This window comes from Anas acuta, chromosome 6, assembly GCF_963932015.1.
Source record: "Anas acuta chromosome 6, bAnaAcu1.1, whole genome shotgun sequence".
Classification (NCBI taxonomy): Eukaryota; Metazoa; Chordata; class Aves; order Anseriformes; family Anatidae; genus Anas; species Anas acuta.
The window spans coordinates 21000597-21028505 of NC_088984.1; the positions used below are offsets into that span (position 1 = coordinate 21000597).

The window sequence follows — 27909 nt, forward strand, 5'->3', positions numbered from 1 at the left end:
GCAGAAGGGGCGCGGTGCCGAAGCCCGCGGTAGCGCCCTCCGCCTCCTCGCGTGGCTTCACGCCCGAGCCCCCCTCCCCTCAGGGGCGCTCCTCGGGCGGCGCCAAGGAGCGCGGTGCTGCTGCCGGAGCTCCGCCGTAAGTCTCCGCAGCGCCTTGGCGGCTGGTTTGACCCGCCGCGCCCGCCGTAGGCGCCCGCCTGTCAGCTGCCGGCGCCTTTGTGCAGCGGGGCGGAAGCGAGCGGGGCGCGGAGCCGGGCTCCGCCGTCAGGTGCGCGGGGTCCCGCGGTAACGGCTCCAACGGCTCTAACGGCTCTAACGGCTCTAACGGCCGCTGCTCTCACCCGGCCTGGCTGTCAGCGGGGATCCTCCGGCGCGGCGGCGGGGTGGGGCCCTGCCTGTGCCGGCTGCGGGCCGTGGGGCCGGGGCTCGGCCCTGCCGCCCTCGGACGGGGCTGGGCGGGCGCTGCGGCCGCTGTGGGGCCTGCGGGGCGCGGGGGGGCGGCTGGGGCGAGGGGCGCGGTGCGGTGACAGCACTCCTTGCCCGGGCGGCGTTGAAGCCTGAAATGCCATTTTTTTGTTATTATTATCGTTTGTTGGCACTGACGTGTTTGCAGGCAATATGGAGGAAGAGCTGCCGATGTGTACAGGGGGGTAAATGTGTCAGCCTTGCAGCGTTTTACAGCTTTTCCAGCCCTTAGATGGACTATGCAAACGCTTGCACATATTTTTAATTTTAAATACGTAAATAGCCGTATTACTGATGTGTAATCTGATGTCAGTATTATCACGTTTGGTGCAAAAGCCCTTATAGATCCCTTGGCTGTGGTAGAACCACTTCTGCACTTTCTTTACTCGCTCAGATTTGCCTTACAGCAAAACTAAGTGTTTGTTCACCCAGCCTGTTCACACAGGTTTTTGTGTCCGTGTCCCAAATCTTTAAGTTCTGAAGTGTTTTTTTTTTTCTTCTGCTTTTGTTTGTTATTGGATTTCCTGTCTGTTTTTAATTGGATGAGTTATGTAACAAAGCTTTTGTAGAATTGTTGTCTTTAAAAGATCCAACAATTTCTTAGCAGCATGCAAAAGGTCTATGGATAAAACACAAAAAGATTGGTATTGCATGTTTGACAGGATTATTGTTTTGCTGTCATGCTGATACCTACTTTGCCTTGCAGTTTATGGTAGACTTGCTAAATCTTTTGTTAAATCTGTGTTTTAAGTTCTGCAACTGGATGTAGCAGGATATATTGCTTCCATACCGCTAAGTTGTCATGTGTCAATGGTCAGGGGATGAAAGAGAAAGTAAAAATACTCCAGGCGCATTGTCCATGCAGTTTTCTGTGCGTATGTGTCATAGTTGGCTCTGTAGCTGTGCAGAATCCTGTGGCAAGATCAGATAACCCTGTTTTCAGTGCCTAATGTATGATTCAGAGCAGCTCCTCCAAACAGCTTCAGTACTACCTTAGCAGTGGGTGCTGTCACCATATCATCATCCTGTTTTAAATCAGTTTTAGTAGTGAGAATGTACAGAGTGAAGGAAACATGGAAATAGGAATGTGTTTTGTTTTTTTTTTTAATTAGGATTGAAAGACTTCTCACTGTTCTATCTTTAGTATAGTTACTTCAATGATAGCTGTTTTCCTATAAATAAGCAATCTCAAGCAAACAAAAAAAAGCAGTGGTATGATTTCTGTGTTGATCAGTGTTTCAGCCATGTCTGACAAAAGTGAACTGAAGGCGGAGTTGGAGCGCAAGAAGCAACGATTAGCTCAGATCAGAGAGGAAAAGAAAAGAAAGGAGGAAGAAAGAAAGAAGAAAGAAGTAAGAAATAACTTTCCCTTTGAACCTTGACTGTTTGCCTATGTAACTTGCCCCAAATATACGTGCATGTAGCCTGTCCAAAAAGACTGCATTTATCGCTCCACAGTTATTTAAGTAACGTCTGTTTAATGGTCCATGCAAATGTAGTGCTTTCATTTTGTGAGAGTAAACACCTACTTTTATTTTAGAACTATCCATGTGGTAAGGTAGATTTTAAAAAAAATCTCACGTGTAGTTTTAGAAATACAAAGTGTATGCTTGTGTGCATCATAAATAATGAATTAGGCAATTACTGTGAGAATTAACTGAAATATTGCACAAAAGATCTACTTAATGATTTGTGATGATATAACTTGAAGAATTCCTTTCTGAAATGCAGTTTCAAGGATGTCTGTATGAGTTGTCCGACTGTCAGTATTGTTATTGAACCGCGTGCTCTATACTGCTCTGATTCATCTTTAACCTGAATTTTAAAGTCAGAGCAATGCTCAGGGCATGCATGCTACTTGTGTGTTAGACTTGATTTGTTAACAGTCTCCTGGATTTCTCTCTGTTACTGTAAGTGACAATCTGGTGTATTGCTACATTTCTCCGAAAAGCAGATCGTAAACAAAACTTCTGTTGGAATGCTTTTGTGTGTTGTGTCCCTTTTCATGACATCCTCTCTTTTGGTTATGATCTTATACAAGTTCTAAATTAGCTTATGGTTGAAGTCTGGGCAGCTGCCAGCAAAATGATTCAGACAAACTGGAGAGGGAAATATCTCAAGTTATGTTCTGATGATGTTGCAATTACGTATTGTCTGTACTTGAGATTCCCCATATGATTCCCAGCTTATCAGTTTTGATCTTCCTTTAAAGTTTGGAAATAGCTTTTTTAAAAGACGTAGAGTAGATCAGAAGTATGATGTGTAGTAACATGAGAAGCAGTTAGTCTTTAATCATGTTGTAGGGTTAGTGTAACTTGGTCTAGATTTTGCTGCATCTGCTAAAGACTAGTATTTGTATAATTAATTTATTTTTACAGAAATATTCACTTGACAGTGACTGAGTTTTGAACACCTTAAACTATGAATTTAAATTCTGTAATTGAGTAAGCAGTTAAATGAATTGTGGAAAAATATGGAGTGTTCAAATCTTTCACAGTAGAGCTTCCATTATTTCTAAATTATATAAGGATAAGGGTGTGATATTAATACTTTCTTGTGTGTGAAATCTAGTAGATTACAAAACTACTATTAAAGAAAACTACTTAAAGATAGTATTAAAGCTGCAAAACTTGTGATTCCCTCTGTTTTTGCTTTAGTAATTCCCAAGATGCTTTCTGTAGATAGAGTCAAGTAACTAACCCATATGATTATAGGTTTCAGTATCACAAAAAATGCAGTGAGAAATAAAGTGAAACCATTCCTAATACCTATTAAATGCCAGAATTTAGATATTGAATTATTTTTAGACTGATCAGAAGAAGGATGTTCTTCCTGTACAAGAAGAATCTGATCTTGAAAAGAAGAGAAGAGAAGCTGAAGCATTACTTCAGAGCATGGGGCTGACACCTGAATCTCCTGTTGGTAGGAATATTTATATTAGTTTATAAGAAGTGTTTTGTTGGTGGTGGTATTGTGATACATATATAAGTAGCATGAAATTTCTATGGCCACTGTTTTTTGGGTATGCATGTCTTGTTTCTGGTACTACTTTGTCTCTGTTACAAATGTCTAGTGATATGTTTATGTGCTTCAGTACACATTGCTAGTAAGATTCATAAAATATATGCTTTCTACTAAGATTATTTGGAGTTTTTTAGTTATAAGTATCACAAATTTGTTGTTTTCTCTTTCAGTTCTCCCTGCACATTTTTTTCCCTTTCTCATAATGCTAAATCTTAATCCTAATATTTTCATGTGGGGTTGGCTTGTTTTCTTTCTGTGCCTTTTATGTCCTAATTTTCCTTATCTCAAATACCTGACTGAATTTGATGGAGTAATAGCAAGGCTAAGTATAAAATTTAACTGTCACGGATGACGATTCGTATCTGTGCTGCTCTTCAATGGATTAGTATATTGGTTGTTGCTTTTTGCCTTTACTTAGCCACTTATCTCTGGTAAATGAAAGTGAAGAGGGTGGTACTTCAACTCCAATTTTCAACTCTCTCTCTGAAATCAAAGAGGGGTTAAAACTTAATTTTCAGTTTGGCTCAGTGATGATGAGGGTCTATTTCAACTGGGTTTGCAAATAAAAAGTAATAATAATTAGGTATAGTCTGTGTGTGAATACAACTTCGTAATTGCTTTTGGACTGTCCTCAAACATTTGAAAACGAATGGGAAATAAACAACATTAACACTGCCCCCATTCCAACAGCCACAGCAGTAATTCTAATAGCTTGAGTTGTTCTCACAGTTCAGTTGTAGGTAGACTGCATTTGGGCTATGCTAGCACTAGCATATAAGTAATCAATTCTTAGCTACTAGGGATTTTCTTCAGCAGGCAAATATTTGAAAACCTCCTTGCACATGGCTTTGCTGAGGCAGCTAACATGAGACTCTTAAAGAAATAGGTGTGGGTTTTTTTGTTTGGTTGGTTGGTTTTTTAATCTGTAAGAGAGAACCTAAAAAACACAGGATGACCACTCCTTAAAAACTTTTTTGATGTGCTGGCATCTGATAACAGGTCACAACCCTGCATGTGTTGTATTTAATCCTGTTGATCCCCTATTTAGTCACTGCCTTGTAAGTACACAGTTACACAGATAATTCATTTTGTTCCCTTTCAAGATAGATAGTTCTAATATGAGTGCTAGATCAAACTAAAATGTTCTACTTGCTACCTCTCAGTAGCATGCCTGAGGCACAAGCTGAGTCTGCTGACTGAGTAGTGGGAAAGCATGACAGTACAGTGCTGAAGCACCTGAACTGAAGCCAACACAGCTGACCAGCGTGGTGTGCAGATGGCTTCAGCTCATGCTGTTAGTGTGGGTGGATTATTTGAGATTAGATTCCTTCCTAGGAAGTTGTATTAAGAATTTGTAAGGTAATTATTGTCCTGGTAACTGCCAAGGAGAGGTGGCTTCCTTACAGGAGAAGGGACCTTAGTGTAAGTATGTTTTTGATATCTATCATTCTCTCTCTATATATAATGCATATATTTATTTATGTATTATACATGTATATTTGTGTGTGTGATATATATTTTTTTTATATATATATATATTATATATGATATATATATATATATCATATATATTCACTTATATATATATATATGTGAATGAAAATAACAACTGTCAAGAAGGCATCCTTTGTTGGGATAGGTGGACTTTTATTTGGCATGTTCTTTACACTTATCGGAGAGATACTGCCTTACCAATGGGAAGGCTTTCCTAAAAACAGCTTGCTCCACAAGAGGGCACTGTATCATTAAACTATGCTACTGAATTTTTTGGCCATACTGCTAGAGCAATATATATAGTTTTTGTGTGTTTTTTTTTTTTTTTTTTAAATCGTGACAAGATAAGTTTGTCATTTCACCTGTTTGTTTAAGAATGGGTGACATTAAAATGCTGTCATTTTCAGTAATGCACAGACATGTAACAATATGAAGGCCTATAGATGTTTCCTTTAGCATAAACTATTCAGTAGATAGTGATGCTGGGTTGGAGAACGTTTCAAAACTTATCTGTGTGCATACACACCCATACATGTGTATAAAATATAGGTATGTGTATGTATTTGTGAACTATAACTGTATGATTTTAAACCTATATGAAAGTCTCTCTTGTAGAGAGACTCAATTTATTGAATTGAGTAAATTTATTGAAAACAGTCAAAACATGGACTGTTTTGCATGTTCAGGGTAGAATTTCTGTCAACCAGAATGATGTCTCTGTTTTGGGATAAGATGGAAACATTCTTCAGAATTTCCAATATACTTGTGATTTCAGGAAATTCTCCTGAAATGCTGCAGATCTAAATTCAGAATTCTCCCTTGGCTGACCTCTAACAGGATAGATGCCAACTTGTATAACTAATTGGTCTTCAGTTGGTTAAAGTTTATTCTTTGGTGTTGCTAAGGAGTAAATCTATGCTATGAATGCTCTACATGTTACTGAAAAGTGAAGCATAAAAGAACCTTCAACGCGCATTCTGATTCTTAAACATAAATTTAAGCTTTGTTAAATAATGAGTTTCACTATTTCTAAAACAAACAAAAAAAATAACTATTTCTAGAAGGAAAAGTTAAAAAGTTTTGATATAGCTTTACATTCTTTAGATTGTATATGATTCATTGTTATGTATCAGTTCCAAAAAAACATGGTGATTTTAATTACAATCTTCATCTAAATGCTGGAAATGAACTGACTTTAAGAAAAAGTTTCAATGTATCAGTACTAGCCTGCTTGTCAGGTAAAACAAAAAACAAACAGAAAACCACAAAAATCTCCCAAGAGTTAACACTAACAAACTTGAGTGTAATATACAGATTTTGTGTTGATTTGTCTAGAACTAAAGCAAAAATACTAGTATGCTCCATGACAAAGACACTTTTTTTGTCTGCATTTCTGTGATTATATGCTTCGAAATAAAATTACCAGTTAAATACCTTCAGTGTGTAATTTTTGAGAAAAGCTATGTTAATAAGTATCTTCCTTTTATGTTTTATCAACATGATTTAGTGGGAATTGTCCTGCAAAAATAGATGCTACCTTTTTTTTAAAAAATTCTGTTTTTAAAAATCTGTTTTCAAGTCATTTTTTCTTAATGTTTTTCCCTCCATGTCGTCTTGTATGTTCCAGATGCATAAATGCCAAACAATTGCATGAAAGACCAGCATGAAATGTTAACATTGTCTTTTCCCCTCTTTTTCTACTGTTCATTTCATCCATGTATTTTTTGTTTGCCATCACTTTTTTTTTAATGATTCATGTTAAATTAATTTTAAAACATCCTAAGCTGTGCAACCTCTGCGAGTAGTAACAGCGGATACCTGTCTGTTTCACTATTTAGTCCCTCCTCCTACCTCTCCGTCTTCCAAATCTGTGAGTACGCCAAGTGAGGCTGGAAGCCAGGACTCTGGTGATGGCGCTGTTGGATCTAGGTATGTCACCTTGTTATATTCCTTTGCTTAACACTTGCATTCTGAATAATGAAACTTTAGAAGAAATCAAAGTTAATTACTTGAATATCAATTTACACCAATATTGAATCTGTGAACAGTGACTACTTTACAGAAGTGCTTTACTTTTAAATTTGAAATGCAACTACGCTTAACTGATTTTAGATTGCCAGCATAAACTTTGAGGTTTTTGAGCTCGCAGGTTTAAAGTTTCATATTTAAAGAGTCTGAAAGTCTTGTGATAATATTCTTGTGAGCATGAATGTCTCTGAACAAAAGAACAACTAGAAAAAATCAAACTTCCCAGCTCTTTAAAGGAGAGTGTGTATGGATATTGGCTATTTTTCCCTCCATGTTGCTGGATCTAACAGAAAATGCTGTCTACAAACCTTGCCTTACTTCTTTTTTTTTTTTTTTTCACTTAAAACTGTATTCCCAAGTTATTTCACCTTGCAGCTGTCCTCAGAACTTAACTGTACGACTCACAAGCTACAAGCATGTTAGAATAGCCACATTTTTTTCAGTTTTGCTACTTGCTACATCCTTTTGAGCAATGTTTTGTTCATAACAGTTTGAGAAATGCCACTGTAAAGAGAGTCAATTAAATACTTTCATTAAACTAGGAACTAAGAATGGAGCTTTATGGGTGATAAGATAGGAATCTACTTCCGAAGGGTATTTCTGATGTTTTCCACGCACTCTCTGAACAAGAGCAGCATTTGCCTATTAACACTGATAACGTTTTCCCTCCCCTGCACAATCATTGCTCATGTACTGTAGCTTCTGAATATACATTGTGGATGAAGTTTCATTAAAGCACAGCATCCTCAGTTCCTTTTGTTCATCCTTTGCGAATGAATCTTTGTTTTGGAGAAAGACTGAATAATTATACCACTTTTACACATCTTTTTGGAAGACTGGAGTACACTGTACACTTGTGGGTTATGTGTACACAGTCTTAGCCTGAAAATAGTCAAGTTTTTAATGACCTGAAAAAAGGTGATAAGGTCTTTATTTCAAAGTAGCGACCACTAAATTGAAACAAGGAATGCTAGAGGCAGCAGATATGAATCCATACTTCTTTTTTTTTTTTTTTTTAAACACTCAGGTGCAGTCTTTTGCATAGCTTATTCACTATGAAGTTCAAGTCCACGTGTCATGTAACTAAAGAACCAATAGCATTGTTCCTTAACTGAGTAACAAGCAAATTTTAAATTATTTGAAACCTGTGATTACTGGTTATTAAGCTGTCATTTTATATTTAAATTCAGTGTATAGAAGGGAAAAAAAAAAAAACATAAGAAGAGTTACTTGATGTGGGGGTAAAAAAGGCTTTTATTTTCATTCGTATATAATTTAAAGTTAGTATGAAACAGTATTTTCACCACATCTGTAATTGAACTCCATGTTGTGTACTGAATTTATTTCTGCCTCATAGGTGTACTGTGTCCTCTGATTGTATGTTCCAGATATATAGCAACATAGTGTTGTTGTATGCATGCTTTTTTTTTTTTTTTTATGAAGACTTGAGAAAACTTACATCCTAAGCCTCTATAGCTTCATCCATTTGTAAACTTTAAATTTGGGTCTGCACAATTTTCCAGACATGGAAGCATAGAAAGACTGTGGTCTTCAAGGCATGGAGATAGGAAATTCATAGCTAAATTTAAGGCTATATATGTCATTGTAAGAGATCTGAGTTTGCTTATTTAGTCTCTGACCACCAGGTAACATTCTTCCCCTCCTCCAGTAAACAATGTCTATATCCTAAATTTGTACGGCATTCCTATTGTATGCATACACTTCAACCTAAAAGTTGGACTGTGTGATGTGCCCTAGCATTATAGCTGGCATTTCGTAGGTGGCCTTCATATCTATGTGTGGTATGCTAGCAAGGCAAGTTCTACTGTTCTTGATAATCTTAAATTGAGAGTATTGTTTTCAGTGTATGTATTTCTGTTCACATCAGTGTGTTATTTCAGTTCTTTTTTGGTATATGGCCATTCTACAGTTCTCTGTTCATGCCACAACCATACTTTATGATGATTATCTCCTTTATGAGTTTAGTCATTTATTGTCTCTGATACAGAACATTGCCAGTAACTTCATTTATTTAGTAATTAGTAAAGCAGTGTTCAGACTGTGTTCCTCCTGTTACTTCCATCTGTCTTTACTTACTTCAGTAAAGAGTTTTGGTTCTGCATTTGTTACCATTTGTTCCTTCTCACCTCAGCGTTCTCTCTCTTTCTAAGTTAAGAGTAAAAATTTAAGACTGGAAATTAGCATAGTTAGTTTACTTTTAAGTTTTGTGGGTATTTTAAATAATAAGTTTATAAGTGCAGAAACTACTTCTTAGATATATGTGTATTAGGAATTTACCTAGATTTAAACAAGTTCAAGCATGTGGATAAATAGAAGCGTAAGTTCACTGAAGCTTATATATAAATTCATTTAACTTAAGGCATAACAAATTTCTGGAAAACAAAAGGAACAGTGTTTTGTATGCTTGTGATACATATGTAATAGGTGAGTTTTATCTCAGAATGTCACTTTTTTAAAGAATCTCTCTGAGAAGAATTTAACTGTAAGTACTATAGTGCGTGTTGATTTTAACTATTTTAAAAGGCGGAGTATTGTTATTTTAATATAAAAAAAAAACACCTTTGGAAACAGGAGGGCAACCTCAGTAATGACTAGGTCTTAAGTAAGCACAGAGGTTGGAGCCTTTTAAATTTATGTTGCTTTCCCTAAGTTCCTCTTAAGTGGGACAGAAAAAGTTGGCAAAGTGTGGTGATGGAGCATTTGAATCTATAGATAAGTTTTTCTTTGCTGAAGCAACATGAAGGTTGAGGAGGTGGTGGTTTGGTTTTGCTTTGTTTTCTTTTTCATATGCATGGCAAGATTGAATCTCTATATGAACAATATCCAGCCTGAAATCTCAGGCACCAAATTAAACTTCAGGCTTAAATCTACTTAGCCGAACAAAATAGCAGAGACATAAAGAATAGGCACACTCAAAATAATGAATGGTAAAATTGGGTATTTTTTGATGCACAGAAAATATGTCAAGGTTTTAGATATTCAGGTATTAAGCTATGGCTACGGGTGCATTATCAGCTACGCAGAATGATTTTCTAAATAATAACGGTGGAACAGTGGATTTGTAATTTTTAATTAAAATTCAGTGTTCTTATAATGTATGGTTTCTACAAGAACAAAGTAATGAATGGCACACTTGAAGCTGTTCAATGAATGGCACACTTTCATCATGTTGCCTGTAAATTTTGGTGATCATCTTTGTTTTGGAATTCTGTGCTTGCTTTATAAGAACATTGCCATGCCATGCATAAAATTTGAAAAAATAAAGAATTTATTATTTAAATATGATAAGTCAATAAAACAATTTTCCATTTGCTACAAAACATGATTTAAAAAAATAATATCTGAAAACTTCAGATGCATGTTCATCTGTTAATCTCTCTTGTATGCTTGTTTTAAAACTTTGCCTAAGCCTGATAGCAGGCGGTAGACTAAATGGAAATTTGTGGAGAAGGTATGAAGGTTTAAGATGATAGGAGAGGGAAGATCTAGTTCCCACTTCATATTTCTTCAGATATGAAAGTGATTTGATCTGTTCTGTTCATTATTCCATATGACTTTGAAATGTGTTATTAATATAAAGTCCACTAGTTCTACGAGATTTAAGTATCCTAAATAGAGTTGGCTCTAAATCAGATGACACTTAGAAGCCCAAGGCAGTGCTTAACCCATAATTACTGCAATGTCACATCTTGGAAACTCTAGCAGTTCTCTTTCCCAGTGGAAATGCATTTTTCCCCCTCTACCAAAAGGTTTATGTGTTGACTCATTTCCTTTACCAATATGACAATTTCCTCCACATATTTACTGCTCTGGGCAATATTGCATTACATTAACAAATCTGTCTTCATATGACATGAACAAATCTGAACAGATTTAAATAGGAAAGTTTTTAGTGGTTCTTGTCACTATTTAAAATATTTTTATTAGCCTCTCACAAAGGCCTCATTTGTTTGCAGATCTTTAACTTTCAGTCTTTAAAAGATTTTAATTCTTTTCTAATAGCTCTGAATTCTGTTTGCTTTTTTAACTTTTGTATTTACCGCATATAGTATTTATTGCACTGAATATTTGCTGAATTTCCCTTAACTGATGTTATGTTGCCTTGTTTCTTGTGAACAATGAAATAACTTTAAGCTTACTTTAACTCTAGCATTTCATAGTGTGTATTTGCTTCACTAATCTCTGGCCTTTTTTGCTAATGCTGCATGATTGTTCAACCTGTGGTATCAGGACGCTGCATTGGGATACTGATCCATCAGTTCTTCAGCTCCACTCTGATTCCGATCTGGGGTATTGCATAGATTTCTTATATTCCCTCTTTCATATACTTCTGGATAATAAGTATAAGAGCTATTCTTTTTCTTTAAGACATCAAGTTACTGTTAAGAGACTGTTCTGTGAGTTACAGTAGTTCAGTGTCCCAAGATACTGTGCAGTTTGCTGGTAATGAGAAGTTTTGATCTCATTTAATATAAATAATGTGCTTATTTCTAGTAACAGAGCTTACTTTATTGATGTTTTCTTTGAGTCTTTCTTTGGCAAGACAAACTTTAAAGTAATTTCTTTAAAATAAAAAACTTAGACATGTAAAAACAGACAGAATGACTCCCATCTTATAATATACATGAATGACAAATGTTTATATTGAGCTGTAGCTCATTATAATTACTTAATAAAACCCATATCAGTCTATATGAGTTATGATTCTGTCCACTGAAAACTTCAAAAGGAGATTCTTTTTTTTTCTTTCATTTTAGGAGAGGGGTCATTAATAAGAAATTAACAGCAATTTAGTTACATGGAGTGTAGATCTTCATATAATTACTACAGTACATATGCTTTTGCAGGATGTTACAAAGACTGAATTAATATTGTGTAGTTTTTGGAAATATATTTTTGCATTGTAATTTGATACTGGCTTTCTATGTTTGTGGCATCTTTCATAAGCTAAAGTCAGAAAGCTCAGAGGTTTCCAGTATTATATACTGGAGTAATGTATTATGGATAAATCACTTGTCAGTGTGTGAGTTTCAGACCAGACTTGCAGTTCTGAGTTCTAAATAGCAGCCTACAGATAGATTTAAAAAAATAAAAAAATAAATTAAAAAATGCAGCACAGTTAAGTGGACTAGGAAATACTTTTATATTCAGGGTAACTAAGCTGTTTCTTTTAAGTTTTAAAGTCCTAAAATAAATACAAATAGTCATGTGAGCAGATCAGTGCAATGAAAATATGGGTATTTCATATATGTAGCAGTACCCTAGGCAACTGCAAAAACAAAGCTTTAAAATGACATAAAATAATCAGATATCTGTATATATTTGCACGTCTTTATTTTTGTCTTACATGTAGAAATAGCTATTGATTTTAAATAATAGTGAAAATAATAATCATAATTTTGTGACTTCTTCAGGATTAAATTTCCACCTGGCTTAAGTTTGACAAAGCTGTGACGTGATGACACGAGTATTATTCTAGTCAAAATGTGAAGTAATTCATAAAACTAACTGTTTTTTCTGATGTTTCTATTCATTTCATGTAGACGTGGACCTGTTAAACTTGGAATGGCCAAAATTACACAAGTTGACTTTCCTCCTCGAGAAATTGTTACATATACAAAGGAGACACAAACACCGGTTATGACTCAGCCAAAGGAAGGTGAATGATTAACTTATTTCAACCTAAGTTATTTTTCTTTTATTTTATTGCAGTAATGATTACTGACTGTATTAGAGCTAACACTTGTGATCTTGAAACTTAATGTGGTAGAATGAAGATTGATTTGTGAGAAAATTAATACGAGTTCTATTAAACACATACATGTCTTGCCTAGAGGGTTGTTGTCATTCTGCATCTTGTTTAATGGTAACATTGCTCTGTTAATAAAACATGGCGGTTTTGTACTCCTGGTAAACATGACACATAGACACCAAGTTGCTTAAGTAGCTGACAGCTGGTCAAAAAGTGGGATGAAAGTGGGATGTATTTTGCATTTATGACACCTAAGAACCCACACACAACTTACTTGAAGGCTTTGTATCCTTATTTTTTTTCTCCCCAATTTTCACTTTTTCCATTCTCTAATCCTTGAGGTTTTTTTCCTTCCCTCTGTCAGGTTCACCATGGTATCTGAAGACTTAGTTCGTAGTTTGTGTGCTCAAAGAGTTTTACTTGTGCTGCTTGCTGTCAGTGGAAATTGCCTGGCATTGTATGATCTTAGTTTCACCCTAAGTGGACAGGCTGTAGTTGACGTTTACTGTAGGGGAGTTATGAAGTTGGGTCACCTGTACTTCTGTGTTTATCCGAAAGCTGTCTTAGTAGAGATAGTGTCTCATGATCCATTCTACCTTAAAAACAATACTGTTTTCTGTACACTCTTTAGTTTTATATATATGTGCTTCACAGAAGTCACTTGAAGATGCTTGCTCATCATTGCATTGTAAAAGATCTATGTTCACAATTTAAGTTGACATCTCAGCTAGTTTAGATCCATTGTTCACTTCTTTTTATAAAATGAACTGAAGAGAACCTACTTTAATGACAGTATCTTGGTTTTGTGTTATATTGTGACCTGAACTGAGAAACATTCAAGCTAAAACTATTGTCTGTTGGGACAGAGAGGAAGTTGGGGAAAACTAGCTTTAAACTGAAAGAGTTGCTAATTGCCATGGAAATATTTGTGGCAACACAATTAAAGCAACTGTTACACAGGGGAGACTTCGTGCCCCCCTTTGTGCTTAAAGTTGGCCTTTGAAGATGTCCATTTTAGGTTCAGTGTAATGGAGTTAAATTCAAGTTATGAATGCCTTTCACCGTAATGGTTCTGGCTTAAAAAGGTGGAAGTCAGACCTCTCAGAAGTTGACAGAAAGGACAGCATTCAGTTGTTCAAAAATCTAAGCAGGAAAATGCTTCTTCTAGTTAGAGAAGGGAGGTAGACTAAGTTTACATGATCGTGCTTCCCTGTAGTGCAGACATGTTGTGCTGTCCTAGGTAATATTAAACATGAAGTGGCTCTCCCCTCTATCTTCTCGATAGGCTTCTCAGCTGCAGCTGGTTCGAGCCAGTGATCATTCCTCTCTGCTTGGCATGAAAGCATGACCAGTTTGCATGTAGCCCTTGATGCTGGAGCTAGAATGTCACCTCAGTGCTAGTGGCAGCGTTGCCCCTCTATGCAAAGAATCGAAGTACTGACAGGCTGACTTATTGTGACCTCAGTGTTTGTCTTGGGAAGATTGATTCTTCCTATAGCATCATAAAAGAATAAAGTCAATGTATCTCCTAAAAATCAGTTTCAGTCTGTGATTAGAGATTTAGTTGCCTTTAGAGTAGGAAGTATTGTGTCACAGGAAGTTATTCACTGTATTCTGTACAGTACAGAATAATAAATTTCCCCTTGAAGTTGTTAAGCATGTTTCATCGTTCTTGTAAGAAGATACCCAAAGTAGACTTAGATGGTAAATCTGCAGTATTTGTTTTATGGTTTTCTCATAGCTACGGGTTGCAACCATTGTGCTTTTTCTTCTGGGTTCAATGTATACAAATAAGTCACTAAGGACATAGAGAAGAAACACAATAAGAAATGGTGTTGGGGTGGAGACTTCAGTGCTCCTTGAGCTTCTTGCTTCGATGAAAACCTAAATGTGTCACTTCAGTCTTTCATTTTTTTCACATTTTGGATTTCTTTCTCCAAATTCTTCAACAGTCTCAATCCTCTAATCCTACCCTTTCTGTAACAGCTGTATTTGTTACGTAAAGGAACTGAAATGTAATCATGGAATGGTTCATTGTTCCTAGGAATATAGCAGAGATGCTCATTTTTTCTCATCTTCCTGGCACGTTCCTGTTTTTGCCATTCTGTGACACAGTAACAATGACTTTTTTTTTTGGTTTAGGGACCAAGGGACCAAGGAGATTAATTTTTCTAAGTGTTGTGCCATGCTTAGTGCTATCCTCCCTTATTTTGTAACTGATAAGCCTAAACATCTATGCCTCTGTGCCATTACTACCACTTCAATAATCTTTGTCAACATGATAACGTGAACATCCTGGTTTTAGGCGGCTTCATTCCCCAGCATCTTCTTTCTATTATCCCCATTTCTGCTGTCTAAATCAATTTCCCATTTCTCATGGTGCTGTGTACAGCACTGCTGCCCACTTCCCTCATTGTCCAATTTTGGTGGACATTGTTTTTAGTTAGTGTGATCAACTGGTTATTAGGATTATCGTTTGGCCTCTATTTGGCATGCTGTATCAGGCAGCAGACTTCTAGATCTACTCTTAGAAAATACACTTGAAATTGTGTTCCCTTCATATACTTGTTTCTTTCTAGCAGGCAGTGATAGAAGCAGTTTCAGCAGCAGAGATGCAATTTATGTGTGAACTCTGGATTACTTCTTCTTGTTCTGCAGGCTCTGTGTTGGCCCCCATGTACAGTACTGTAATCACCAGTGCTGCGTTTTGTCTTATCTATAGTTCTAGCTATGCTGCTCTGTAATGTACTGTTTGATATCTTCCATTGTGATTTGCTGACATAATGTTGAAATTTGCATAGAAAGAAAATAGTCATCAGTACATCAAATAACGGCCAGATGTAATATTATAGGTCCTGAAAGTGATTAATCCAAAGAAAGATAGGCATATAAGTGAATACAGCTCTGCCCAACTGTCTCAGTTAAGGCTTTTCCTGGGCTAACAGGCTATTTGTTATTTAGTGCCTCTGTACAACACAGCGCATATGCAATCACAAGTAACTGCAGACAGTATTGCTGCATTAGCTCCCCTCTTTGAGGAGTTATTGTCTGGTAAAGTCTCCAAGACATAGAATGAGGATATTAAGCACTTTGTCCTTTTAATTTTGTCCTTTTGTCCTGACTTAAGCAGACTAATAGCGATTTAGGGTGTAAGATTGGCCTCTTGGATTCTTGTTAATGGTGAATGTAGCACTTTTACATTTTAATATTGTAACAAGAAATAATGGAGCCTTATATATTCATGTATTACCCCTACATGCCTTAAATGTACAGCGAAATATAGATGGGAAAACTTGATATGAAGACACGTTCTACTTAACAAAAGCCACCCATTTCACAGATGATTTAACTTTGATTAACCTACTCTGCAGCAACAGATTACTCAGACAACTGGAACTTTCACTCTGTAGTGTTATTGCTGGGTGCAGCCTAGTATATAGTACTGCTTTTCTTTCCATCTTGCCAAAATACATCATGATTCTGATGTTAATTCAAAGTCAAAATTCTGTGGTTCATTAAACCTGTTTTTAACATCCATTGACAAGAAATTTGTCATTGTGAAGATGGCTGTTTATAAACCAAGATTCCCTGCTCCCCTGTCAGAAAAAAACATGGAGTTAATTGTTTAGCATCTTATGATGAATATTCATCAATATGTTGATGTGACAGAGTCCCATTTCTGGTCTTTAGAACCCTATGACTTCTCTAGGTCTTAACAACCGTGCTTTTTTTTAATTGAGGAATTGTATGTGGTATACTGACAACTGAAGTAGCATAAAGCATCAGTAGGTAGTTATTAATGAATAACAAGGATGAGGTTAGTCAGTGCCTTTAAAATTTCCACACTTACATAACTGACATTAAATACAGTACGCCAATGAAACAAGTGGATCTTTGACTTAGTTGTGCAGCTTTTTCAGGAATTATGTAGTCTTCCAGTGTTTGCTGGGTAATAATTACTGTTTTTACCAATTCTTTGCAAATACCTGTACCTGAACTATGATTTTATAAATTCAAGATATGTGAGAAGTAATTAAAACAAAAATATCTCATTTATTGTCCAACAGCTTCATGCTGCCTTTTGTAAATGTCTGTGAGAAAGCATCCTGGTATTGGATAATGAGATCAAGAACTTGCTGCTTCTCCCCCTTCCCCATCCCCCCAATCCCTTAATAATAAAGTTTGCATGTGACTTCTTTAAAGAGAAGGTTTTAGATTTGTGTAGTTACAGATAAATCACAGTGAGATGACATGTTCAATTTCAAGTCTGATACTTCGAGAATATTAAAATAAGTGTTGTATCCTGCATTTAAATGCAGTAATATCAGCTGGCTGTATGCAGTGAAAGTACTATGAAGGAATTTAGATCTCTGTATAATATATGCCATTTATGTTTCAAACATTAAAAGGCATGAGCAATCAACTATATGATCTTTTGAATAAAATATGTAGATTAGGAGGTCACTTAGCACTAAGGGGTTGACCATCTGCATTTGACAAGAATTTGACTCCTGTCACTGAAAATGGTACTTAGAATCAGTGTAGTATGGCTAGCAGGGGGGTTGGGTTGAAATTTCTAATTTGGGACTTTCAAAGCTAGACTAATGTGTTCCGGGTGACCCCAAACCAAATATCTGAATTTAAGGTGTCATTTAAATCTGCATTATTGATTGGCAGGGATAGCGAGAGGGGGATTTTTGTCCAAGTGACTGCAATGTGAACATGTGGTCCTGTATTTACTGTTCTCAAAATCATGTCTGTTAACTCATATTACATTTTTTTAATTAATTAGCGTTCGCACCTATAGTGATTTGACATTAAGAAATCTGTGCTTTAGAATTGCTAGAAGTTATACAGTTTTCAGATTACTAGTCCACTGTACATGTGAATCCATCTAAAAAGGAGCAGTGTCTTTCTGTTTCTCTGCGTGATTATTTTGCCCAAAAAAGCTTTCATTTTTTTTAAGTAGCACAAAAGCTGTAATTGGCATGCTTTGTAAGGAAGTGTCAATGTGCAAGAGAGTGGAGATCACTAAGAATTCTTTTACGCGTTCTTTCCCCTTTGCACCACCGCCTCCTCAGCAGGGTCACTGAGATCACTAGCTTTTCTTGAAATGGCCATTTTCACTGGCAGGTGCATTATACCCTGTATTTTCAGATTGTTTTTCCATTCTGAATGTTTGGCAGGTTGATTGCTCTGGCTGCATTGACGGAGAAAGGGCTGACAAATGCGGTTGGGCTGGCTGAAAAGACAGTGATTACTGTTTTCCTTTGTGGCTGATTGAGGCCCTTGAAAGGAAAGATTTTAACCTTCACCATTTGGTTCAAAAGTATGAGCATATATTGAAATCATTCATGCCATTTATCCTAGTTCTGTAAACTTGTCAGAACGTAAAAATCGCTCAATTTCAAGTAATGTAGGATTGGCATACGTCATTATCATTTTGATTAAGTTGGAGTTTGTATTATTGTGTGCATTATACAGTGTCATTTAAAGCTTTCTTTCCTGCAGGTACAGTTATATTTTTATTGCCTATACTATGGAGTTAGAAAGATTTTCAGACCTCTTTAAACCTATCACTATGTGTGTGGTTTGGCAGCTGGTATGGCCTACAAGCTGTATTTTGTTTGCAGGGTAAAGGCTTGTCTGTAGACCTCCTGGAGTGCTGGTAATTGCACAGGCTTGCCATTGGGGAAAGACATGATTGGAGGCAGTCAGGCAGAAAAATGTTGTGCCATCCCATTGCCACCTCATAGCTGAGAGACAATCCTAGCAGTACCATCTGGTTGTTGCTATCTAGTCAGCTGGCCTGGCTGCTGGGACCATGGCTTGGCAGCTGGTTCCCATCCCCTGACCACGCTTTTTTTTCCCCCCCTCTTTTTGTGTCTATGTGCATGTGGATTTTTTGTTGTCGTTAGGTAGCTGAACATGGGTCAGAGAGATGGCTGCAACAAACAAGCCTAGTCCCTGCTGAAAACTGTCTCGTTACTTGTGATGAGGCATGTAGTAGACTCCTGCTGCCATTCCCTTATAGACAAATGACATAGCTGTTTAACCAATAAAAATAGCTTTTCAGAAGCTTGTATGAGCAAGTGGATAAAGAAAGGCCAGGAAATGCTTATTCAACAACACCAAATAATTTAAAGTCATTTTCTGGTTTACAGTATTCAAAGAATAAAGTGTACAAATGCAGAAAGTGCTGTAAACCTTGTCAGCATTCCCGAACATTAACATTTTATGTTACTCATTGCAATTAGGGAAAACACATTTTGCTCTAAAGTTCTCATTGCCAAACATGATACAGATAATGAGACTTGCATTTAGAATGACAATCTCCCTGCTATTATCTTTAGCAAAATTTGCCTCTCAGAATAGCAACCTGAAAGCTAATGTAAGCCATCTTCATGCCATATGAAGACCCATTAAACTCTGATGGTTTCAGATCACAAGTAAGCATCTGTTCTGTAGACTATTTTAGACATTTGATTTTTCTTTATTCTGCAACATTAATGTGTCAGGATGTTACACGGAACATACATCTACCACATGGTTTTGTCATCATAAATCATAAATTCTTATAAGAGAGTTTTCTACTTTGCGTAAGAAATTGTAAAGAATCCCTCTTTTTCAGTTTATACAAATACATAATTTACCGCAACTAAAATCCAGGTGTAGACAGCATTGCAATGATCTTTGGTTTGAGATAACATTATTCTGGGAACTACACTTTATAAATACAACCATTTTAAGCTAAATTACACCATTTTATATATTTGAGATTCCTACAGAATGTTACTGTTCCTCTTTAAAAACAATGACAGTCTCACTATACTTTTTCTTTTTAGATGAGGAAGATGAAGATGATGTGGTTGCACCAAAGCCATTAGTTGAACCTGAGGAAGAAAAAACATTAAAAAAGGAGGAGGAGGAGGAAGGTACCTCATAGTTATTTGTGCTACAAAGAAAAGCATTAATACATTTTAACTTTTCTTTCCATTAAGTTGAAAATAATTTGAGCTACATTTTAACACTTAGTTATTGTATGGATGGTTGGAAACAATTTTTCCAGAATCATGATGAATACTGTCCCCCTCCCCGCCCCAAAAAAAAAAAAAAGAATTTTTGGAAGTATGCATTACAGAAACTTTGTGTATAACTCTTTTTCCAGCTGCCCCTCATGAACTTACAGAGGAAGAAAAACAACAAATTTTGCATTCTGAAGAATTTTTAAGTTTCTTTGACCACTCTACAAGGATTGTTGAAAGAGCCCTTTCCGAGCAAATCAATATTTTCTTTGACTACAGTGGAAGAGACTTAGAAGACAAAGAAGGGTAACATGAACATTGAATGCTTTAGTGTGAATGTGCAATATTTTAACTCTAAAAATGGTCAGAGATTAATACCTTCTAATTGCCTTTATAGAGAGATTCAAGCAGGAGCAAAGCTATCCTTAAACAGGCAGTTTTTTGATGAACGTTGGTCAAAGCATCGTGTTGTCAGTTGTTTGGACTGGTCATCTCAGGTAAAAAATGCTTATATTAAGCAGTCATCTTTGTGAGTTCTTCTAGCTCTGTCCACTTGACCCTTCTCTAAGTAAAATTAATATAGGCTGTATCTCTAAGTGTGTTCCTTAGAACAGTTCTTACATCCTCCATACCTTGCAAACATCAATGTTTTGTAAAAAGTAGCAAAATCTTTGTATTATAAAGAAAAAAATCTTCATAATTGCTTCTGTTTTATGAGCTATGTAGAGGTGTTAGGTGCATAAAACAAAGCTCACTTAAAAGTACTGGGTTTTACATTTAAAAGCAAGATATAATTTTAAAAATCCAAGAACTTAAAACAGTATTAACATACTAATTATAAGCTAAATCTGTAACAAATGCTGTTTTAACTGACACTGTTTCTCACGGGGATGATGTAAATGATTTTCAGTCTCGTTGTTTTTCTTTTTACTGTGTTTTGGCATCACAAAACAAAGATTCTAGGATTGTCTGGACCATTAGTTAATCATCTTGCTATTTTGAATCTTTCTCACGTATTTTTCAGTACCCAGAATTACTTGTAGCCTCTTACAACAACAATGAGGATGCACCTCATGAGCCTGATGGAGTGGCCCTTGTGTGGAATATGAAGTACAAGAAAACTACCCCAGAGTATGTCTTTCACTGCCAGGTATGATTCTGTCTCAGGAGGCTAAAGATTTTATGTTGATGAGCCTGGACAAGTACCTTCCTTGTGCTTGTCGGTGTAATGATTTCATTGGGCTGGCATTCACTTTAACCACATGTATTTGCAAACAGATGTTGATAGCTAGAGACCTTAGTTTAGAAACATTCTTCTGTTCCAGAATTTCTGACATCGTTCAGAGTTCAGTCTTGCTTAAGAACTCATTTTCTTATTTTATTTGAAAAACCAAAAACCTTCTTGTGTAATGGTTGAACTACAAAGAAGGTTTGTATGTAAGGAGACTGAGCAGAGTTGTGTACTGTTAGAGTGTAGTTTACTGAATAAAATGAAGATGGCCTGAGGAGGTGGAGCAGCGATGAAAACGAGAAACATATGCTGCAAGTGAAAAAGGCAGATGGAAGTTTCCTAGTAGTTTTTACGAAAGATTAAAAAAAATAAAAATATGCAAGTCTGTTTCATTGTGCTAAGTCTGGAATAGCCACATAATTTTCAAAATGTCATAATTCTGAAAAATTACATAGTTGAATGAAAACGTAATCCCGTGTTGTCAGATTACTGTCAAAACCCAGATTGCAGAAGTAGCTATATTGTATTGAGACCAATTTTGATGTTCTCAAAGAAAATGACCACAGAATGTGGTAAATATTATTAAAGTCTTGTGCATTGCTGGACCTTCCCTTTCTAACAAACTGTGCTAGGAGGAAATATAAATGCATACATATGGGAAAAACAGAGGAGGAAGACTTCATTTTTGGAATGCAAGTTAAAACTGAAAGCTTATTGGGATTCACAAAGAGTTTTGAACCCTATGTGATGGGACACTGAAATAGTGTATTAAATATAGACATAGAACTTACTCTGATACTTGGTCACATTTTCTTTTGGTTTTAGATGTCATGTCAGCGAATGATAGTTATTTGTGTATTTTGGTTGTTTTTTCCTTTCAGTCAGCAGTGATGTCAGCTACATTTGCAAAATTTCATCCCAATTTGGTGGTTGGTGGCACATACTCAGGCCAAATAGTGCTATGGGATAATCGCAGCAATAAGAGAACCCCAGTGCAGAGAACTCCGCTTTCAGCTGCTGCTCACACGGTAGGGGGTGAAATATCTACAAGGACTGTTTCATGTTGAGATGTATTTAACCTCTAGGAAACTGTCCAGTGCACTTGATTTATAATGCTTAAATGTTTATGTCCATGTTTTTCCAGTGTTATCACTGAAGAACAGGGCTATTCATAAAAATGAAAGTGTCAGAAAAACTGCTATTTGTTTTATAGGGAAGCATTCTCTGTACCATACTGTGATCAACTGTTTCTCTTTCACTAAATGAAACTGTATATTTTACAGTATATTAACTGTAACAGAATTGGTTGAGACTTGGGAATTCCTATTTCTGATGGTATTTTACATTCTTAGCACCCAGTGTACTGTGTAAATGTTGTTGGGACCCAGAATGCTCATAACTTGATCAGTATCTCAACCGATGGGAAGATATGCTCTTGGAGTTTAGACATGCTTTCCCAGCCACAGGTAAGATAACTTTTGATATGTATAGTATCTATTCCGGATAGCTATTTTGTAAAAAACATAATGTCTCTAATAAAGTATTAAAAACATTTTCACAATACAGAAGTATTCTTAAGGTAGCTTAGTAGACATTTGATAAAAGACCTCTTCTGCCCCGTGGGATGTTGTTAAAATTGTTTTGGCCACTAACACAAGAAAAATTTGCTCATTTCTGCCCAATTCTATATAAGCAAAATACAAAAAATACTTAACAATTGAGAAATCTAACCTTGTAAATTATAATACTCAGTTTGTTATTTTTAAAAGTATTTTACTGATATTTTCACTACAGGATAGCATGGAGCTGGTTCACAAACAGTCCAAGGCTGTGGCTGTTACTTGCATGTCCTTCCCCATTGGAGATGTCAACAACTTCGTTGTTGGAAGTGAAGAAGGCTCAGTCTACACTGCATGCCGCCATGGCAGGTGAATAAAAGTTTTTAGTTATTCAAAGGACTTAAAAACAGCAAAAGGATGAATCCCTGTATGTTTTACACCGCTAATATATTCATAGCGCGTGCTTAGTCCTCAGTCTTGATGGGGTTCAAGGTAGCTGTGTATGAATTCCAGTGCATGCTATTTTCCGAGTAGGAGCTTCATTAAAAACAGAAGGAGTTTGAATATTGAATTGATACTATGCTCTCTTCATTGGCTGTGAGTTGTTTGCAGTGATGGGGGCAGCACAGGTCACTGAGGTTTTATTCATTTGAATTGTAGCAGAACATTCCAAACTTTATATCAGTTCTGCAGATAATTGTACAGTAACATCACGCACAAATCTTAAATTGGCTAGCTCTTCTCCTGCTGTTCAATCTATTTTGAAATTGTCTGACTGTATCTTATCAATTGCTTTCTTAAATATAATTGAGTGTCCAGGTTTCATCTGAAATACACATCACCCTTGCTGCACAGCTTTTTGGTTCCAGAATAGCCAAAATTGTATCACTTCTCTGTAACGTTCTTCCCAGCTCTCCTCTCCCCCTTCCTCCCTCCTTTTTCATTGCTTCTGATAGGAGACTATTAGGAATATGTTGTTAGTTTTTATGTCTGAATCCTAGTGTGTGTCCACAAGGTACATGCATCTTCTGTTTCAAGTAAGTGGGAGTTCCTGAGACTGGATTTTGTTTTTTCGTATGATTCAAAATTTTAGCTATTGCTTGGAGAACAGTATAGTTAAATGAGTGGATTGGTACCTGCTGAATGAGTCTCTGCTCCCTGTGGTAAATCTTAGCATTTAAAGAGTGTAGAAAAGAGATACTGGAATTAAGGTCCATATTCGAGCCTGTTCAGATGAAGCCTTTGCAATTGGGTAACATCCATACAAAGTGGCAAAATCTTCTTGGTGCTAAATTTAAACTGTATTTCAGTGCTGTTTGTCTGCAGATGGATGGTTTCCAGAGATATTAACCTTTTTTTTTTTTTATATATATATATATTCTAAAACAGCAAAGCTGGAATCAGTGAGATGTTTGAAGGACACCAGGGACCAATCACAGGTATTCACTGCCATGCAGCAGTTGGACCTGTAGACTTCTCACATCTCTTTGTCACTTCTTCTTTTGACTGGACGGTAAAGCTTTGGACAACTAAGGTAACTGAAATAGATAGTTCAGTGGTTCTCTTCATAATCCTTGACACAAGGTGGTGCTATAATGTAAGCTACTTAAGAAACTTCAGTGAACTGAAGGCAAATTGTGTGAAGCCCTCAAGGTCCATAGCAGTAGTCTGGTTGATTCCTGGTGCTTGTTTTTCAGTTTCTTACAAAGAGAAGACAGCTGATAAACAAAACTAGTTAATGACATGAAGATGTCATTGCTTTCGGATTGTGTATCATTTGTGTACTTTTGATCCATTCTGCTTAACCTTTTGCCCTTTCATATCAATGATTACAATATAATCAAATGCAAATCATGTAAATTCAGTTTCTTCATATTATGTGTACTGCAAACATTTTCTTACAATTTTGTGGAGGACTAGAGGACAGCACCAAAACTCATGTCAATTAAACTGCATGTAGAGGCTCAGAATTGGCATTCCTATTGCCAGAATTACTTTTTTTTGCTGTTATATTGTGGTATTTTTCTTTTTTAAGTAAGTTTAAAATGTGAATCATTTTTTAGTTATTTCTCATAATGTTGTTGAGAAGTTCTGTATTTTTACCTTACTTGTTAGCTTTTGAAATTGAAATGCTGACTTTAGGTATTGCATTACATCTGCTTTTTTTTCAGAATAACAAACCTCTCTACTCATTTGAAGACAATTCAGACTATGTTTATGATGTTATGTGGTCTCCAACTCACCCTGCCTTGTTTGCTTGTGTGGATGGGATGGGCAGGCTTGACCTGTGGAATCTCAACAATGACACTGAGGTGAGGGAGAGTGAGGTTAACAGTCAAATATAGCAGGAAAGGTTTTTTTGTACACTTTAGAAAAAAGTGTAAAGAGTTCACCATAGGATTTTTGTTGTTTGTTCTTAAATATTCTGTAATTCCAGTAGTTGCTGCTTAATAAATATTCTTTGATTACAGGGTAGTAACTTAAATAATTAATAGCAACAGTAATTAAATTGTTTTAACAGTGACATGAACATAAAACGTGTTAGCTTAATACCAATCCATGTTGTGACAGTAAATTTTTAGACCACCCCCAATACAGCCATGGCAGCCTGCAGTTTAACAGTATGAACAAACCTGCTACCCATACACCACCATTGTTCTTATTGCCATATTGTTATTGCCATAGTAATACTGCAGTGAAATTGTAATTTGTTTCTAAACTTAGAGGATTGAACATTTAGGATTGCTGATGTAAGCTGTATACTTACCTATTGCATAAACCTTTTCTGAGACTTAAACTTGTTGGAGGTAGTTGAGAGGAAAAATCATACAGATACTCAGCTTTCTAAAATTTTACTGTCTTAAAGCTGCACGCAGAAGAAAGAGTAGCCCTGTAGAAGAAGCTGCACATGCCATCCTATATTTTATCTGGAGTTGCCCATTTCTAGCATCTGGGCTGGATTTGACCTGCCAGCCCTCTATCTATAAGTCTTTCCTGAGTTCCCAGGGCTCCTCCTTGCTGTCTGATTAACGCATGTCTACCAGGGGGGTAAAAGGCATGTGCCTCCTGTGTCATGGCAGAAGTGCAGATGTGCCTTTTGATAGTGCCAAGAGACAGAAGATGTGTTGTTTTGGTTATATCACTAGTGATAGCTTATGGCCGCCGAGAGTAAATTGAGACCTACAAACTGCCTAAATTGAGATATTGGGTACTTTGATAAATCATTGAGGGATAAGGTATGTTCTGTAATCTGTAACTTAAGAAATCCTTGTGCATATTTAGCAATGTGTTTTAAATGGATACAGGTACCAACTGCGAGCATTACTGTGGAGGGCAATCCTGCTCTGAACCGTGTGAGATGGACGCACTCTGGGAGAGAGATTGCTGTAGGTGATTCAGAGGGACAAATCGTTATATACGATGTGGGAGAGGTATGTATACCATGTGTTGTGCAAAGTATATTACAGCTTTTTTGTTGTTACTCAAGCTTTTTTGACTTGTGTTTTGCAATTTCCTTGTAAATTCCCCCCTCCTCTGGTTTAAAGGAATAAGGCTTAATTTTTATTATCAAATTATTTTTCTTTTAGATGTCTATTTCAAGTATTCTAGCATGATTTAAAATCACAGAATCATTTAGGTTGGGAAAGACCTCTAAGATTATCTAGTTCAACCTTTAACCTAGTACTAATGTACTAGCACTAAACCATGCTACCAAGTTCTAAATACACAAGTTTCTTGAAGACCTCCAGGAATGGTGACTCAACTGCTTCCCTGGGCAGCCTATTCCAATGCCGCGTAACTCTTTCAGTAAGGAAGTTTCTCCTAATATCCAACCTAAACCTCCCTGGCGCAACTTCAGGCTATTTCCCCTTATCACTTGGTGCCCACCTCGCTATAGTCTCCTTAGAAGTAATAGTACAGTGTGATAAGGTCTCCCCTGAGCTTCCTTTTCAACAACCCCAGTTCCCTCAGCTGCTCCTCATAAGACTGGTTCTCAACCCTTCACCAGCTTCATTGCCTTTCTTAGCATGCCATCTGTCAGCTACACAGTCAAAAAGTAAAAACGTTATTGTACAGCTGGCAAAATAAGATGAAGCCATTAACAGAAAGCTTTAAAGTTTGCTGGAATCTTATGTTCTTCCTATCCATTTTTTTTGTGAATTCTGACCATGGCTTCAGAAGTATTGAACAAAAAAAAAAATGAATTGAGGAAGTCTTGACTTGGTTCTGTAGGGAAGCTGTTTCTATTGAAGTATGTGTATTGCAGTAGTACGTGACTGATTGGATGCAGACATTGCATTACTGTTCTTCTTTGGAGGTAGTATCTCAGAAGCATATCATGCAAGCGTGTAATACTATCGCTGCATAAATACTGGACTTGCAAATTCTGCTGCTTTTATTAGTTAGAGCTTCTGATGTTTAGACTACTTTAAAAGTTGCACTAAATAAAGGTAAGCTGTTCTATCAGAACCTCTTACAAATACTGCTGTTCATAATGAGCTCAGTTTGTATGTACTGGTAGGTTTAAATAATGTTATCTTTGTCAACAGCAAATTGCCGTTCCTCGCAGCGATGAGTGGACTCGATTTGGTCGAACGCTGGCAGAAATAAATGCCAACAGAGCTGATGCAGAAGAGGAAGCTGCAACCCGCATACCAGCATAGACCGTTAAAGATGGGCAGCAGTGGTAGACTTGTGAATTATTTGATGCAAATCTTAAAAGTGTAAGCATGTGTCAATTCAAGTAATAGTTTAAGGCAGGAACAGGTGGATTCAACTATGGACTTTGAAAATGTGTTAAGATCACTGAAATTCAGATCTTACATTGTCACTTTTTATATATAAATTACAAGCACATTCTTGGATTTGTGTAACTTTTAATACAGTTAACTTTTGACTTTGCAAGGAACTTCTTTTGCTGAAACACTAACCTGGTGTAAATTTGCTGTTAGGCTAATGAAATTTCCACTTTGTAACGGTATATTTCTGAAAACTAGAAATTCTGTTTCTAAACTAAACTTTCTATATTACACAGACTAACCCTAATGAGGTATTAAATTTGTGAAGGGTTCTTTAATTCAAACTGCCTATGGATATGCATGCATATATTCCAAGTAAATTTAATTGCTTATAGATAACCCTCAGACTCTGGTAGCTAGTAATAGAAGTGAATAAAAATTTGTCTGTAGTTACAAGTCTATTTGATAATTGGACCTGAATTAATGAAATACATATTTAATACTAAGTTCTTTTGTTCAAACTGGTGCATTAAAGGGTGAGACTGATTAATAAATAAATATTATATGAGCA

At 36.5% G+C, this 27909-nt stretch overlaps 1 protein-coding gene across 4 annotated transcripts; it reads left to right on the forward strand.

Moving 5' to 3' along the window:
- On the forward strand, nucleotides 1-27909 carry DYNC1I2 (dynein cytoplasmic 1 intermediate chain 2). 4 transcript variants are annotated; one of them, XM_068685663.1, is made up of 17 exons: nucleotides 1-136; nucleotides 1700-1817; nucleotides 3273-3387; nucleotides 6822-6912; nucleotides 11263-11322; nucleotides 12576-12691; nucleotides 19630-19719; nucleotides 19953-20115; nucleotides 20207-20306; nucleotides 20834-20959; nucleotides 21922-22068; nucleotides 22393-22506; nucleotides 22835-22968; nucleotides 23989-24133; nucleotides 24771-24911; nucleotides 25905-26030; nucleotides 27150-27909. In XM_068685663.1, the coding sequence occupies exons 2-17, from the start codon at nucleotides 1710-1712 to the stop codon at nucleotides 27261-27263; spliced, it is 1890 nt and encodes a 629-aa protein (XP_068541764.1). In that variant the 5' UTR covers nucleotides 1-136; nucleotides 1700-1709; the 3' UTR covers nucleotides 27264-27909. The 4 variants fall into 4 exon arrangements, with proteins under 4 accessions (XP_068541764.1, XP_068541765.1, XP_068541766.1 ...); XM_068685665.1 differs by having other exon boundaries at nucleotides 127-268; XM_068685666.1 differs by lacking the exon at nucleotides 1-136 and adding an exon at nucleotides 364-383.